Raw genomic sequence first — 17,242 nt, 5'->3', positions numbered from 1 at the left:
GCACATTGTCTTTGTTCTTGGTCTTAGCACAAGTTAGTGTTGAATAAGAGGGATGCTATCCTCTAAATCCTCTGACACATGAAATGCCCTTGGATGGAAAAGGGGCCAGTGAGATTTCAATGAAGTCTGTCCTGACCCCAGGCCTGGAAAGCAGTATTCTGCCGTAGACAAGAAAGACATTCAGGGCCGGGCGGTGGTGGCGCACGCCTTTAATCCCAGGCAGAGGCAGGCGGATCTCTGTGAGTTCGAGACCAGCCTGGTCTACAAGAGCTAGTTCCAGGACAGGCTCCAAAACCACAGAGAAACCCTGTCTCGAAAAAACCAAAAAAAAAAAAAAAAAAAAAAAAAAAAAAGAAAGACATTCAGGACACAGGGATCAGGGTCTTGAGTGTTTTTTTTTTTTTTTTGGGAAATTGACTTCCTGGGTTCAGATTCCAGCTCCACCATTGTCTAGTTGGACCTGGACAAAGGCGTTGGCCTTTCCCATGTGAGTCATCTAGAAAGGTGTCCAGAGCTGAATATCTCCTTCAGGAACTTAGGGGCCTGGGGCATGCATAGAGAAAGACTAAAGAATGCATTTGTGTAAAGAATTAGTCTCACGAGTGAGGCTGTGAACCTCAGGGCAATGACTGTGTGACTTTCATTCACTTTTGTGTGTGTGTGCTCAAAAAATGCTTAACTGATCGTTCTAGTGGCTAAGGCATTGCAGTAGTTGCCAAGCAGAGTTCATGTGAACTCACAACTGCACTAAGAGGAGGAGGAGAGATAAGGCAAACTCCTGGGTCAATTAGCATACAAAGCTGTGCCTATTCAAGGTTCAGATGTTGAGGGCCATGGAGGGCAGGGTTGGGGCTGGCTGGCTGAGAGCTTCCTGGAGCCAATTGATACTTTGACTTAAATAGGAAAAACATGGGTGCTGCCTCTAAATGACTCCGTGTGGAACTAATGGAAGAAAGCCGAAGTGTGTTTGTGGCCGTCATTGCTCAGAGGCACTGGATTCATGGCTTCTTCAGCTAATAGCATCCAGGGTGACTGCACCTGTCCTGTGCATCTTTTAATGGCTTGATATGAAGGCCGGCTAGTCACCTCGCTTAGAGGTGTCCCGTGTGTTCTGCTCTGGAGTTGTCCTTGAGTTTAGACTAAGGTCATTTTCTTGGGCTGATGTTTGACGTGAGGCACGGTTGGGGTAAATACAAGCAAAGTCCCTGGACAGTATGGACTGCGAGGGCCACCTGTACTCTCTGAGGTATTTACAATTTGGGTGGTCTGGGATTCAGTACTAGGTTTCCAAAACAGCAGAGGGAGGGGAACTGGAAGATTTAGATTTAGATCACAGGCCTGGAACACCTTAACTGCCTGCACCTTGTTCTGCAAGTCCTTGTGGAGAGCCAGAGAAGTGGAGAGCCTTACCGTGTTCATACAGAAAGCTGCCAGTGGGGCTCGTGAGGGTCTGCTAAGTCTGCATGCGGGCCCATTTTCTTCCAGAATGTGCTGCCCCACACTAGAAAAGCCTTTGTTTTCTGGTGTGCAAGGGCCACAATAAGGGACCGAGGCCCAAAATGTCACACTGACTCCATAAATGCTGCTAGGTCCAGACAGTCCTTGCTTGCAACCCCTTTGGGTGTCTCTAGCTGGTTCCCAGCCCAGCAGCATCCACGCTTTTCTAGAACTTGTTGGGAGTGTGAATTGTTCAGTAGCATCCCATTGCTACTGAATCAGAAACTGTGAAAAGAGGGGTGGCAGAAGGGTGGTAGGGGTGACGGGGGGGGGGGGAGTGTGCGTGTGGCAGAGGGTGTCTTAGCAGTCCCCTTTCCAACAGGCCAACATCTGAGTGATTCTGATGCTCAGGCTTGAGAGCCGTGTTCACAGTTACTGTTGAGAACTCATGGCTTGTCCAGTTCATGGGCTCTGAATCCCATTCCCTACTCTTACCGTTTTCCTTCCTACGAGATGTTGCAACTTTGCCATTCATGTGAGCCCCAGGAGGTGGAATGGAGAGGGCTGGAAGCTCAGTGACCCCGTGGTGGGAACAGCTGTTTGCTTTGGCAGGTTTGCTTGGGTTGGAGCCAAGATTCAGTCAGCCCTAATGACTTGACTTCTTCAGATGGGTCTTCTCCTCCTGGCTGGTAGGCACGTAGGGGTGGTTATGTTGAGTCCAGGATGAGAGAGCACTGGATCTCTCGGTTCTACTTAGGAATTCAAATTCTTGGTGCCAGAGCCACGCTTCTGAGATGGAAATGACACCATTCATGACTTTGTTCTCCAGCGGAGAGTTGAGCTTTGCTGCAACAGCCTAAGTTAGTGGTGCAGCAGTGAAGGCGGAGAGTTGGCAGTGGGGTTCCAGAAACTGCTAGGGTGTGTGTGTGGTGGTGGTGGGGGAAGTGGCGGGATATGTGTGGGGAGGGGGAGCTGTGCACTTTTCTGTGATCAGCTCCCTAAATTCTAAATTATCAGGGATCAAGTAAGCAGGACAACTTCGGTTAAATAATTGGCTCCAAATGAGTCACTCAAAAAAAAAATTTTAACCTTCTGTTCTTTGTAGCTGGTTGGGGCTTTCAATCTTTAGTATGTATGTATGTATGTATGTATGTATGTATACGTGATTGTATGTAATGTGTGTCCTGTAGTCAGGAAGTATGTAGTGTGTGGTTTGTGAAACCGGGGAATAGAGTCTGAGTTTTTGTGCCTGAGTGTCAGCTCTTTTCTTTGCTAAACAAATTAATTATGCTAAACCCTGACTCCTGGTGGGAACAGAGAGCTCTGTCAGGCCACCATTGGGAGACCATTTGTATCTGGGCTCCAGTGTTTCAAAGCCAGCCCTCCGTATTGACCAGGCCCTCTCTGCATTCTGAAGGTGGCTGCCGCTACTGCCAAAGGCCCTTGCCCAGGCTGTTACTGGCACAGTTGAGTTCAAGGAAGGTGGTTTTTGCCTCAGGCCTTGGGAGGTTTATGAACTGGGATGAGGAAGCAGAAAGCCGACTCTCCAGTTTTCACAGATGAGTCAGGCTTTGTTATCTGAACACGCTCTTTTCCCTGGAGGATCCACAGGATAGGATCCGTGTAAGGCGGCAATGCGGCTGATACATGGCGGTGCCCGTCTGTACCCATCTTCCCAAACCATTGGCTAGCTGAGTCTGGCAGGTGAGAGGCCACCACGGGATAAGGTGTCAGCTTCTGGAACTAGCTTACTCCTGCTCCCAGATCATCTCTTTGGAAACGTCAGACCTCTCTGAGAGAGTAATTTAGATAAAGCAAATCTCACAGGAGCCAGGCTGCTTACTCTGGTGTCTGCCACCGTGGGTTACACGTCTGTGCTACTGGAAAGATGTGTGCAGATGCTGGGTCAGTGGTCCCTATTCCTCCAGTCTTGCTCCAGGAGGCAAACCTTTGGGGCCGAGGCCGGGAACAGGTGGTAGTCGTGGCTGTGGGGGTTTCTGGCCTCCTGACTTAGCCAGGAACAACATAGCCTAAAAATCAAATAAGGATGAAAGGCTATTTATAAAAAACAACAACAACTAAAAGGAACAAAAAACTGGCTGGAGAGATGGCTCAACAGTTAAGAGCATCGACCTGACTGCTCTTCCAGAGGACCTGGGTTCAATTCCCAGCACCCTCATGGCAGCTCACAACAGTCTGTAACTCCAAGATCTGACACCCTCACACAGAGATTCATGCAGGCAAAACACCAATGCACATAAAGTAAAAAGTAAATTAAAATAAAACCCCAATGAAATAAAATGGCAGCTTTCTCCCTCATGCCTCCCATCCGCATCTCACAAATCAGAAGTGCCAATTTTCCCGGGTAGAGTTTCTGGAGGTTGTTAGCAAACCTATAGCAAGTACAGGGCCTGCAGGGGTCGATTTCCTGGTCTCCTTGTGTGGACCATTTGTTGACTCTTTTACAGAGAAGGCTGAAGACAGTCTCTTTTACATCATCTTCCCGATGCAGCCACACAGCGCCCTTGGCTTAGCTTGTGCCCAACACAGCGCCCTTGCCTTACTGCGTGCGCAGTTGAATTTCCGGGTGCTGTGTAGACGACATTATTTGCCTCCGAGCAGTTAAGTGTGCTGGCTGCACTGTCACGTCTGACTTGGTCCCTTTCATTTTCCTTTGAGATAGTAATTGCCTCGTTTTATTTCCTTTGTTCCTCACTTCCTGTTATGAACTCAGCCCCCCTTTAGCCCCCCTCCCTCTCTCTGCCCCCCCTTTTAGCTATGCAGCAGTATGTCTCCTGAGCTCTGTCCTGCCTCCTGATTCAGCCTGGGTAGACTGAAACCATTCCGCTGTGCCAAGTGTAATGGAGAAGATGTTTTAAGTCTTCTTTTGGCTTTCTTGATGTTAGCTCTTCATTTTCCTGAATCTTATACTTATTTCCATTAACCTCCACGTTAAAAAAAAAAAAAAGATTCCTCGTGAAAAACACTTAGGAATTAGTATTTAACCCATTAATGTCTGAAGATGTCTTTATCCTGTTGTTAAGTACAGGTTGGTGGTTTGGCTCTGTCATAGGTGGGGATTTTAAAGGCTTTCCTTTATTGTTCCACAGACTCCCAGGGTTGCTATTGCAAAACCCAGTACCATCCTGATGCCGGATCCATTGGCTTAGGAAGATCTTCTTTTCTGTGTATTTCAAAATGTCATTCTGTTCCTTATGTTTCTAAGTGTGCCGATTCTTTGAGCCAGGTGTGACATAAACTGAGAGTTTATGTTCTTCGTCTCTGAAAAACTGACTTACATTATTTCCTTGGTTTCCCTCCATTTCTTTTATGTGTTCCGTAATTGCCTTTATTCAGACGTAGAGACACAGGCCCCTGGTCTACTTTCTTGTTTTTCCTGCCTCTCCCCTCACCGTCTTTTTGTTTGTGATCTCAGGAAATGTCTTTAAACCTGATCTAAAACACACGTATTGAACGCAGCCCTGTTCTGTGAAAGCTTCCTTTAATAGTTTTCTGTTCTTGTTATATGACATAGTAACTTACAATGTGATTGCATTTTAAAGGTTTCTTATGTTTTCCTACATTGCCCCTGATGTCTCTGGAATAATCCCCACACCCCCGTTTATTTATTTATTTATTTAATTTTTTTTTTATGATTTTGGTCTCTATCATTCACATTTAGACTTACCTTAAAATCCTGTCAATCCTTTCCTGGACATTCGAGTTTGAGACCTGAGCAGGAGTTGAAAGCTTTTTGTACTTTAAACCTGCCAGTTGTTGTCTCTCATTTGAGGATTTTAAGGAGGGACAAAAATGAAACCCAAAAAACCTGTGGTCTTTTCTTTTGAGCTACTAACCCTCTGACTTGGAGGTAGAAATCGGTGTTCATCTAAGCATTTTTTTTATAGCATTCTATTTCTTTATGTATTTATTTGTGTGAGTTATGTGTGTATGTGGAGGGGGGTCAGAGGACAGCTTACGGGAGTGAGTTCTCTCCTTTCACCACATGCGCTCCAGGGAGTTGAACTCAGGTCATTAGGCTTAGCAGCAAGCCCCTCTCCCTGCGGAGCCATCACACCAGCCCAGAAATTCGGTGTTCCAAGATCCAAGGGTCCCACTTTTTACCTAGCAGTCTCTCACCCAATGCTGTAACGCCTCCTGCACTTCACCCCCTCTTCCTATCAGATGCACACCTACCATATCAAGTAAACCTCCTGGCTACTGCTGGGGTTGACATGAGGTCAGTCTCTGGAGCCCATAGTTAAATCCTGTGACCCAGCTCCTTAGCATCTGTGGGCCCTGCATAGGGCCAGCGTGCTCTTAGCAGTGGCAGGCATCCCCTCCCCCCCCACCCCATTAGCAGCTGGTTTCAGCTTGTCTTCTCTGTCAAGGCCAGTCTGACCTTCTGTTTGCTTTCTGCTATCCAGAACTTTCTCTTGCTGTATTCTTGTTGTCTTTACCATTTTCTTTTATTCGTTTTGTTTGTTAATTCTTTTTTAATTTTATTTTGTGTATTTGGATGTTTGTGTGTGCATGCCTAGTGTCCACAGAGGCCAGAGGAGATGCTGGAGCCTCTGGAATTGTAGCTGTGGATAGTTGTGAGCCACCCACCATGTGGGTGCTGGGAATCAAACCCAGGTTCTGTGCAAGAGCAACGAGTGCTCTTAGCCACTGAGCCATCTCTTCAGCCCCTGTGGGTTTGTTGTTTTTGTTTTAACTAATTTCCAGTTGACTGCAGGAAGAGGTAGAGAGCTTGCGTGTGCCCCATCTAGTTTGGCGTGTGGTCATCAGTGAATGTCGTTCTTTTAGACATTCCAGGAATTCAGGGCCTGTCTGCGGGGAATGCTTTCGTCTTCTCCCCTCCGTTGGCTGTCAGCTGTCTGGAATGACCTCTGCTGGCTCAGATCCTGGCCTCTCACAGATGTCAGTGACCTGCATCACCAGGCAGTCCCGGTTTGAACACATTCTTCAGCACTGGGATGGGGAGGTGGCTGCTCCATTTGAAACAGCTGCCTAGGTTATTTTGTTTATTTTTAATCTTTGCCTCTGGCTCTTTTCTCCTAACTTTCCTCTTTCCCCTCTTTCCCAGCAAAGGTGATTCTTCATGGCCCTTCTTTTTCTTCTCTCCTCTATACTTTATCCTCATTTTATCTGTTCCCTGTCATTTGCTGAGCTTCAAGCATGTTTTCTAACTCAGCTACACACCCACCTTTCCCCGAATTGTTCCTTTTCCTCTTAGATGCGTACAGCAATGCCAGATTATTGGCTGTTTAACTAGATGGCTCTTGGCTAGTGGCCACCTTGCATCCGGGGGCTGTACCTGGCCATGATGGGAAGAAAGACGTTCGTAGACTAGGGATGTCAAGAGGAAGAGAGTGCAGGCTTGGGATGAATGTCAAAACTCTTCTGATTCTCCTTTTAGACTCAGAAGTCTGGCTGAGCGCTGTTGGGAGGCAGTCAGGGTGAGCCCCGTCGGGAGGCAGTCAGGGAAGTATAATTGGTGTACAGAAAATACGGCTCGAGTGACTGAGAGGAACGGAGCTTTTTCATGGTCTACTGAAATGTACTCAGATGTACTCAAACCGAGGAGATCTTTTGCTTTAAGATTTCTGAGAAAGACCCAAAGAGTACAAATTGCAGCCTCACGTTTGGAGTTTTTCAAAGTTTTAGAATGTCTGAATTATTGGCTGGCGGTACGGCATAGATAAGAGTAATGCTTATCCCTTAGGGGATGCCAAATGGATGCTAAGAAGAAAGAATGGTTTTGTTTCCCTTTAGTTTTTCCTCTTCTTTTGTTTTAAGGTGACTGCAATCTGGAGCCCAAGGTTTAATTTCAGGGCCATGTTTATCTAACAGGGCAGGTGAGTGGAGCGTTGGGGGTGATGGAAGCCATGCCAGCAGCAGCGAGGCTGTGCTTTCTATCTTACAGATGGGAAACAGTCCATACAGTATTGTGTCCCGAGGCTGCTCTCCCAACTGCTGTCTCCCCTGGGTCTTTGATGCCACCAGCATTTGCATCACAAACCCATCCGCGGGTGAATTTCCTACCTCCTGGCAGCGAGCATGGCAGGATTAGAGAGAGCAATGGTGATAGATTCTTGGCCATTCTGGGCCTGTACCAACTTCTGCCTCAGTGCCACAGGCATGGCACGGTGGTGGTGGGGGTAGCACAGGCACCCACAGATGTGAGGATATTAACCTTGGACAGGTTATTACCTATCAAACACTCCAGGTCGTCTGCATGCCTAAAGCAAACCCTGGGAAAGTGGAAAGATGTTAGCAATTCTGGCCACATGTGCCTTCCTCCCTACTTTCTTCACCTTGAGAAAGAGAGCCAAGCAGCGGAGAACTGGAGCGTCTAATGCATACCACACTTCCATCATCAATTTCCCTCCTCCCTTCACCGCCCCCCAGCCTATGTAAACTAAATTCCTTAACATGGTCACGACAAAGGAACATTTTTTTTTTTTTGAGTTGTGATTAAAAGCAGCACAATCAAGAAATAGTTTCCACTGAGGCAATAGCGTTTTAAACTCAATAATGGGTGGGGAGAGAGAACGCGGTCAGCGGGCTTGGCTACGGGTTCTAATCCTGATTGCATCTCCTCCAAATGGCAGCCTTGTGCTGTCATTGTGTGGCCCTGCTTCTTCTCGCCTGCAATAAAGAACTCGACATGCCTGCCTGACTGCCATCGTGAGTGGCAACCAAGAGCCAGGAGATGAGCTGCTCTCAACCTTCCTGACGCTGCGACCCTTTAATACAGCTCCTTATGTCGCGGTGACCCCCAACCACAAAGTGATATCCTTGATACTTCATAACTGCAGTGTTGTTACTGTTATGAATCTGATCTGCAACCCCCGTGGGGGTCATGGCTCACGGCTTGGGAACCGCTGCAGTAGATGGAGCACCTGGCCTGTGTTTGTCTCGCAAGTGCATTCAGTAAATGATGACATGTTTCGGTGCAGTAAAGAAGGTCCCCTGTTAGTGGCCGGCATGTGCATCACTTCCTGTCTCTCGTGGTAATGCAAGTGGTACCTGGCCACTTCTAAGACACGGTTGAGTTCTACACATTGGACTTGGGCATCATCTACCTTGTGAAAGGAGCCGAGTTATCTCACTGCCTTGCAGCCTTTCTTTAAGAAGTAGTGAGTTCACTTCCTGTTGCCACAGCGAATACCTCACACAACCAGCTTCTACAGGAACGACTTCTTCACCTAACAGTTTGGGAGGCTAGTGCATGACCTGTTGCCCTGCTGCCTTGTGTGAGGCAGCGCACTATGGGTAGAACAGTCTTGGACGAAAGCCACTCACTTACTTCATGGTCAGAAAGCACCAAAGATTGGAGGAAGGTATGGGGGGCAGCGGGACCTGCCATCCCTCTCAAAAGGCTCACATCAGTGACCTAAAGACCCCTCACGGCCTTGCAAACATTCCACTAATAGTCCCACCCAGGACTATGCTTTTAACACAGAAGTCTCCAAAGGACACTAAGATGGAAACGATGGGGAAGGTTTGTTTTCCGTTCCCATTGGCTCTGAGAAGCGAGGAGACTGCCTTGGCTTTGGCCCGGCTGATGAGTCTCTTCTGTCCGCTCCCCTCGCTCAACCCCATTGAGAGCTCTCCTTCATCAAGTTTTACACTGAATCAAGTGATTTTTTTTTTTTAAAGTGAAATCCCAGGTTCAAGGTGGAGTGGGAGCCGAGGTGAGTGTGGGCCAGTGCGCCAGTTTGGGCCCACCTGGGTGAGGCCTTGGAGGGGCAGTCTCCCCTGTCTGTTCCTTGCAGGGTGGGGGCGCTGGCTTCCAATTGCTTTGTTCATCATGGGGGTGAGATTCAAGCAAATCAGAAGCGGTGGGCAGCAACCTAGCCTACTGAGGCGGGGGTGTTGATGCTTTGAATTCACGGAAGTCGGGGTGCTGTTGCTCGCCTTACTGTTCAGAGTGCTGGGCACTCCGAAGAGCTAGGCAGCTAACAGTTAGGAATGCCTGTTCACCAGGGTCCACATTTCTCACGCCTGGAGTATTTATTAGGCAGGACTTGAGTTAAGTAGGCCTCAAGGTCTAGAAAACGGTCGGGGGAGTAGTTTGAATACACAGCCTTAGACACATTCGTTCGTGAAAGATTTGCTCTCAAGACTCTTCTCTTTGCCCTTCCTCTTTGCTTGTAAGGAGCCGAGGTTTGGCCTGGTAACCAACAGAACATTCTGTGGTGACTTCTCCTAGCATTATCTCTTTCAGCCAGAGGGACTCTTGTGTCGTTTCATGAGAGAAGCCATTCTAAAATGGAAGTGGAATTAGGAGCCTCTCTGAGCCCCTTATTTTCTCCATCCGGTTAGTGAGCACTCAAAGTTTGGGGTTCATTAGGAAGAACTTTGAAACCACAGAGGCGGCAGGCACAGCCTAGTGATTGGAAGTGTGTTGGTTGTCAGGGCACTGTGGTTTGGCTGTAGCCCCTCTGCCCCCAGGCCTATGTGCTGCAGGCTTGGTCCCCAGCTTCCGCCCGCGCCCCCTCCCCATCCCCGTGGCACTCAGGGAGCTGGTGTAACATTCAGATGGGTCTGATGGAAACGAGTTATTTTGGGCATGTCTTGAGGGAACCCAAACCACTGTGCTTTTCTTGCTTTCCGCTTGCTACTTACTGCCATGTGGCTAGCAGCTTTTTCCTGCCGAGTGCTCTGGCTATCATGTGATGTTTGGTCAGATGCCCATGGGGGACAGTATTGATGAATTGAAAACTGGAGTGTAACCAAAACAGAACTTTCCGTCTTATCAGCTGATTTAGCTCAGGAGTTTGTTGAAATAACGGACAGTTAATTAATGCACAGGGGTTGGAATTTAAAACTGACGAATGAGCAAGCCAACTGACTGGCCCAATGTCAGTTTTCTTATCTCCTAGATGGGGTCAATCATTGTCCTTTCTTCATGGAGTTACTAGAATCCATCTGTTAAAGGAATAAGGCTTTCTTCATGGATTACAGTGGAAGTCTTGAGATATTTGAAAGTGATGGTGGTGGTGGGTTTGGTAACTTTTCTAAAAATTCATTTATTTATTTAAAACTATCTTTTCTCATTTTACATACCAATCCCAGTTCCCACTCCCTTCCTCCCGCTCTCTGGCTTGGTAACTTTTAATTCAAAACAATTCAAGGGATGTATCGATTACCTGGTGGCTGATATCTGGAAGATGAGTTCCGATTTCTAATATGTGGTTTTGGCTACTTCTAAAGCACATAGCAGTGTGTGCTTAGTGGATGTCTTTGCTCATTGGGTCCCCGATGGCCACCACTGAAGAAGCTGTGCACAGGTTCAAAATAATATTCAGGGTTGGGATGCTGTCCAGTGGTAGAGTGCTTGCCTGTCACACAGTGGGGCCTGTGTCCCATATCCCATATTTATGGAAAAGAAAAACTAACACAGAATCCGTGGACACAAAGCAAAGCAGAGGGAGGGCTGATGGTATGTTGTTATTTCTTTCTCCAGGTTCTGAGAACCCAAGAGGCTCTTCTTGCATATTAGATGTGAGGAGGGGCTGTCACTTGTATGTGCCCACTAAAGCTGTCTCTGAGCTGTTAGGGAGTCAAGGTGAAGTTTAATTCTGCATGGGTCTTTTCCATGGACAGGACTTCAGAGGTGTCCATCTGTGGCCTAGTGATCAGTGGGGCAGGTCCTTCCTTAGATCAAACTTCCCTGAACAGACAGCTGGAGGAACTCTGACTTCACCTGCGCTGAAGTTGGCCTTGATGTTGAGCACACATTGGCATACAGTTTGAAGGGCTCTCTGAGTTCCCCTTGCTGCGTGTGCGCCCAGATTCTATCTGCCTTGTTTTGGATGGTATGAAAACAAAACCACTAACTTTCTTACAAAAAAAACCAATTAGGACAATTTTTTTCTTTAAATGTTTGGGACAGTAACATTAGATTATATAGGTTAAATTGAATTGTGTGACCTCTTTTTATATTATTTTCTGACATACAAAAGAATTGGCTTCATGATATATTCATGCATGTGTATTGTTGTCTTCGGCTGATATCCCTTTCCCATTAGCTTATTCTCCCCTTCCCCGCTATATGCCCTTCCCCCACCTCAAGCTACCTTCATCACATGTGCATGCACACACACACCCCTACATCACACACACCCCTACATCACACACACCCCTACATCACACACACCGCTACATCACACACATCCCTACATCACACACACACACCCCTACATCACACATACACCCCTACATCACACACACCCCTACACCACACACACCCCTACACCACACACACCCCTACACCACACACACCCCTACATCACACACACCCCTACATCACACACACCCCTACATCACACACACCCCTACATCACACACACCCCTACATCACACATACACCCCTACATCACACATACACCCCTACATCACACACACCCCTACACCACACACACCCCTACACCACACACACACCTACACCACACACACCCCTACACCACACACACCCCTACATCACACACACACCCCTACATCACACACACCCCTACATCACACACACCCCTACATCACACACACCCCTACATCACACACACTCCTACATCACACACACCCCTACATCACACACACACACACCCCTACATCACACACACCTCTACATCACACATACACCCCTACATCACACACACCCCTACATCACACACACCCCTACATCACACACACCCCTACATCACACACACCCCTACATCACACACACCCCTACATCACACACACCCCTACATCACACACACCCCTACATTACACACCCCTACATCACACACACCCCTACATCACACACACCCCTACATCACACACACCCCTACATCACACACACCCCTACATCACACACACCCCTACATCACACACACCCCTACATCACACACACCCCTACATCACACACACCCCTACATCACACACATCCCTACATCACACACACACACCCCTACATCACACATACACCCCTACATCACACACACCCCTACATCACACACACCCCTACATCACACACACCCCTACATCACACACACCCCTACATCACACACACCCCTACATCACACACACCCCTACATCACACACACCCCTACATTACACACCCCTACATCACACACACCCCTACATCACACACACCCCTACATCACACACACCCCTACATCACACATACACCCCTACATCACACACACCCCTACATCACACACACCCCTACATCACACACACACACACACACACACACACCCTACCTCTCTAATCTGCACGAGAGAGAAACGCAACAGTATTTGTCTTTTCAATTCTGAATTACTTTGCTTAATGTGATGAAACCTGAAATTGATTTGAGACCCTCTTGATGCCCCGCAGCTACCCCCAGGGGGCTCTCATAGCTCGGTAGTACAGTGACCAGCTTCACTGTGTTCCCTTCCTGTAGGATTGGGTGGGCTGTTGTTTCCAGTGAAAAGCTGTGTTCTAAATGCTTTCTCTTCCTCGCCCTCCCCTTCTCTCCCTGCCCCTCCCTCCTCATCCTAGCACTGCGGATGAAAATCAGAGAGGTGAAGAAAGAGAATGGCGACAAGAAGATCGTCCCCAAGAAGAAGAAGCCCCTGAAACTGGGGCCCATTAAGAAGAAGGAGCTGAAGCGGCTCGTGCTGTTCCTGAAGAATGGGGCCGACTGTCCCTGCCACCAGCTGGACAACCTCAGCCACAACTTTCTCATCATGGGCCGCAAGGTGAAGAGCCAGTACCTACTGACGGCCATCCACAAGTGGGACAAGGAAAACAAGGAGTTCAAAAACTTCATGAAGAAAATGAAAAACCATGAGTGCCCCACCTTCCAGTCTGTTTTTAAGTGATACTGGGGTGGACTGGGGAGGGAGTGTGTGACCTGGGGTGAGGGTGGGGGTGAGGGGACGGCCCTGGCTCTTGGGGTTCACATATTGCTCTTGCCCATTACAGTTGTGGCTTTTGCATCGCAGCTGGCTCCATTCCTACAGCGACCCTACTCCCCCCTCTTGACATAGCCGCACTCAGCTATGTCCAGGGCTCTTTAGACTAGAAGGCTTTTTAAGGGCGGCAGCAGGGCCAGCAGTCACTGTGCAAAAGGAGGGGCAGGATCCTTTCACTGAGTCTCAGGCACACACACACACACACACACACACACACACACACACGTTTGCCAGTTTGGAAAGAAGTGTGTGAGGGCAGCTGACGCAAGCTATATGCGGCTCTGGACATCATTAGGAATTGCTCATGGAATCTTTGGGTAAACCAAGTCCTTGCAGGTAGAAAAATTTGACTATTGGCAAGGCAGGTTGCTTTCAGTTTGGTAGTAATCCTCCCTTTTTTGCATTAGATAGAAACAAGAGCACCATCACCCCAACACACACACACACACACACACACACACACACACACACACACTCCCAAGGTAGCCAGGGTATCCTAGTACAGAATGCGATAGATAAGGGGTGGGATGGGAGGCCACTGCCCGTTCTACCCTCAGCTTTTGCACCAGTCACCTTTGATAGGAGACTCTTGGTCTCAGATGGCCATGTCTATCCATCTCTTGGGACACAAGGGTGACGGAGGCTTGCTTTTGTATGACGAGGAACATAGGCAGGCATGAAGAGACACGAGGCATTTCAGGCTGAGCAGCCAATGGTTTTCAAAAACATAGTGAAAGAAAAAAAAACAAGAGCATCAGCAAGTCACGAGTCAGGGTGAATGGGGAGCCTCACATTGTGGCTTCATCTGTCATATTTCAAAAGAACACCCGCTACATAAACAGCAACAAAACCTCACACACCCTTCAAGGCTTTGATAAAAATCCACACTGAGCGTTTGAAGGACAACCAAGACTAAGATCTGTACCTCTGCCCAAGGCTGCTCTCTTAATGAGCATGCTGTCTGCGCATGTGCTATGGAAAGTAACAACTGTCTGCGCATGTGCTGCGGAGGGGGCGTGGCATCATGGTAGTTCCCTGCTGCTCTGGAGCCCGCACAGCTGTGGAAGCTGTCAGTATCTACAGGGCTCCCCAGATTCCTTTCTCTCCAAGGAGATCCGTTTCTTTCAACACGATTGCGTATGGTTAAAAGATACTCGAAATCGCTGCCTGCCTGACCCCTCCACTTTTGCTTTTGTATCCCTCCCACCACTCGTGCGTTTTGAGGATGTGTGTCCTGTCCAAGGAGATGGTGACAACAGCAAACCGTTGGCAAAAGTGCCCAAAAGTAGTCCTCAAAGTTGGTATGCTTAGTAAATGATGTAGATAAGCCGGTTCTCTTCCGCAGCCTAACTCCTGCTGTCCGAGTAGCTCTAAAGAAAAAAGACGTGAACGCTGATTTCTTCCACCAAAGTCTTGACTCATTCATTCCCCAGCACACCTCAAGGAACACAGTGGCGGTCTGTCTCCCTGGGGTGCTCAGTCCTGCTGCAGCATTGTGAGGAGTTGTGTCATCCAGTGGCCTTGGACTGACACAGAAACAGGGAAATTCTGGTAACTTCTGAACGGCTGTAGCCTGGAAATCAACAAGCCAACCTAGTTACCGACCTGAGTGGGATACTGACCTAGTTAACCTCCTGTTTAGTAATCCCATTATCATAACACTTAAATATTCTCTCAACCTTAACGTTATTAGGGGCCTTAAGTGATTTGCCTATACTTTTGGATGATTTTAAAATGCACATACGTATTAGTAATTAGTAATAGTCTACTTTTCTCATTGTTCAACTGAAACACAAGTGTATTTCATGAGTGTGTAGAGTGAGGCCTAGAGTCGCTAGTTCAGGGCTCGCTGAAGGGCTGCTCACTTTGGCAAAGTGGGTCATGCAGCAGGGCCCTCTCCAAGTGACAGAGGACTTCCTACGTGAGTTTATATGGGGGTGTGTTAGCAGTTTCACAGAAAGCGAGCCGGGGCTGTGCTGGGCAGCTCTAGATTAGAACCCTCAGGTAGGAGGCAATGCTCTCAGAAAGAATTCACAATAATCTGATCCCGTGAACTGCAGCGGCTGTCGCACCCCCCACCCTGCACCCCACCACTGCAGAATCCCTGGCATTAGAGTTCTATTGTGGACCTGTGAGGATTTTAGATGCGTAGGCGCCAGTTTTATCAGCACGAGCTCAGCAGGTCAGCACAAGCAAGGGAGGCTATCTATGAACCCAAAGCTGCATGATCTCCAACCTTTGTTCTTTTCGACAAAAGGCGCAACAAACCAATGTGCAGACTCATTGGCCTCGGCACCAGCTTCCAGCAGAGGAGGTCCATGTGCGTTCTGACCATTGTTGCCAGGGAAAGGGTCAGCCTTAGAGAGCTTTAAAAGTCTCATTCTGGAGAGTAGGAGGAGGCCAGACCCGCGGATCCACTGGGCACTACCAGTAGAGAGAAGGTAGGCTCAGAGGCAAGAACTGTAATACTATTTTAAGACATTCTGTATCCACACTCAACTCTCATGGTTAGCGGGTTAGCGCTACGTTCCCCCGGGGGGCTGGGCCTGAGCAGGGTTCCGGCTAACTGTGAAGGTTTCAATCACAGAGATCTCATTTCCCAAAGCTAGAACCTGTCTTCCTTGTTAGACTCCATGTAGCTAGATGATCTGTTGTGCCTTCATAGCGGAAGTGTTTTGAGATGTGTTTCAGAAGCAAGCCTGAGGCCACATCTCCACGCTGGCATGCTGGCAGCTCTGACCTGGCTTCGCAGGTCCCCAGCACACAGATGGAATTCCTGCTGGCCCTAGTTCTTTTGTGAGGGACTCCACTTTGAGAGTCCAAAACTTTTATAAAAAGCTTTGAATACTGTGAAAACGTTTTACATTCCATTTCATTTGTGTTGTTTTTTTTAAGTACATTTGACCAGATGTTTTGATGTTATCACTTATGTAATAGTAATTCCCATATGTGTTTTGTTTTCATGCTTTTCCTGCCATGTATTCACTTGACTAAAATCACTCAATCAATAACAACGTGAGTTGTGATTTACCCGACTGCCTGTCCAGCATCCACGCTCCCCTACTCTGCATACTCCCCTCTGTTCCAGCGATGGCTTCTGGTCCCACAACATCACCTTGACGTGGTGCCTGGGTGTGGTGGGTGTAAGAGCCCTGGGAAGGACCATGAATATTCCCTGCCTTCCTTCCCCACTAACCATCTCTCCGTAACAGCCTAATGTCTGTCTGGCTGTGTGGGTTTTAGCTCGACCAAACTTTCTGCTGTGTTTTAGATTGCTTCCCCCCACCCCCCCTCGCTGGTCCATTTTAGTGTTCACATTCAAATGACCTGCTAGAACTTAAGAAATGGTTTGTATCTGGTGCTGTGGTCCCATTCGGGATCTTGCAGATGAACAATCTAAGACGTGACATGGCTGGGCTTCCCAGAAGACTTTGGGTAACTGGCGTGGCTAGAATCAGAACCCACAGTCCCTGAGTCCCAGCTGAATTATCTACTGGGCCTGCTTTTGTACCCAGAGTGACACACTTTGCTGATCCCTGGATGTTTATTTTGGGGTTGGGCTTCTTGCCTATGGAATTTTTCCATTGTAGTGATGGCTCTATTACATGGTACCTCCCCCCCCGCGAAAAAGTCTCCACACTAGAACCGCTAGTATTTCTCCCAATGTGCACCAGAGCCTTCCCCACCCAGGCACAACACCACCGTCTGTCTCTTAGGGGACAATAGAGGATCTTCAGATACTCATCTACTCTGGTGAAGTATTGATGCACCATCACTGCCCAAGTAGGGCATTGTTACTTCCTCTTGGCTCTCTGTGGGTTAAGGAGAGAATTTCCTTTCAGCTTGGTCCTACC

General features: G+C 48.1%; 1 protein-coding gene across 1 annotated transcript in view; it reads left to right on the top strand.

Moving 5' to 3' along the window:
* Positions 1-16,396, top strand: part of Sfrp1 (secreted frizzled related protein 1) — a 40,594-nt gene extending 24,198 nt beyond the window's left edge. Inside the window, exon 3 of the mRNA XM_041673907.1 lies at positions 12,973-16,396. Within this exon, the coding sequence (XP_041529841.1) occupies positions 12,973-13,295 (323 nt within the window). The 3' untranslated portion in view covers positions 13,296-16,396. The remainder of the gene's footprint in view (positions 1-12,972) is intronic.
* Positions 16,397-17,242: the final 846 nt, after the last annotated feature.

This window comes from Microtus oregoni, unplaced genomic scaffold (assembly GCF_018167655.1).
Source record: "Microtus oregoni isolate MIOR12 unplaced genomic scaffold, Mior012 000024F_ref0000369, whole genome shotgun sequence".
Classification (NCBI taxonomy): Eukaryota; Metazoa; Chordata; class Mammalia; order Rodentia; family Cricetidae; genus Microtus; species Microtus oregoni.
This window is presented reverse-complemented; position numbering and strand designations above follow the sequence as displayed.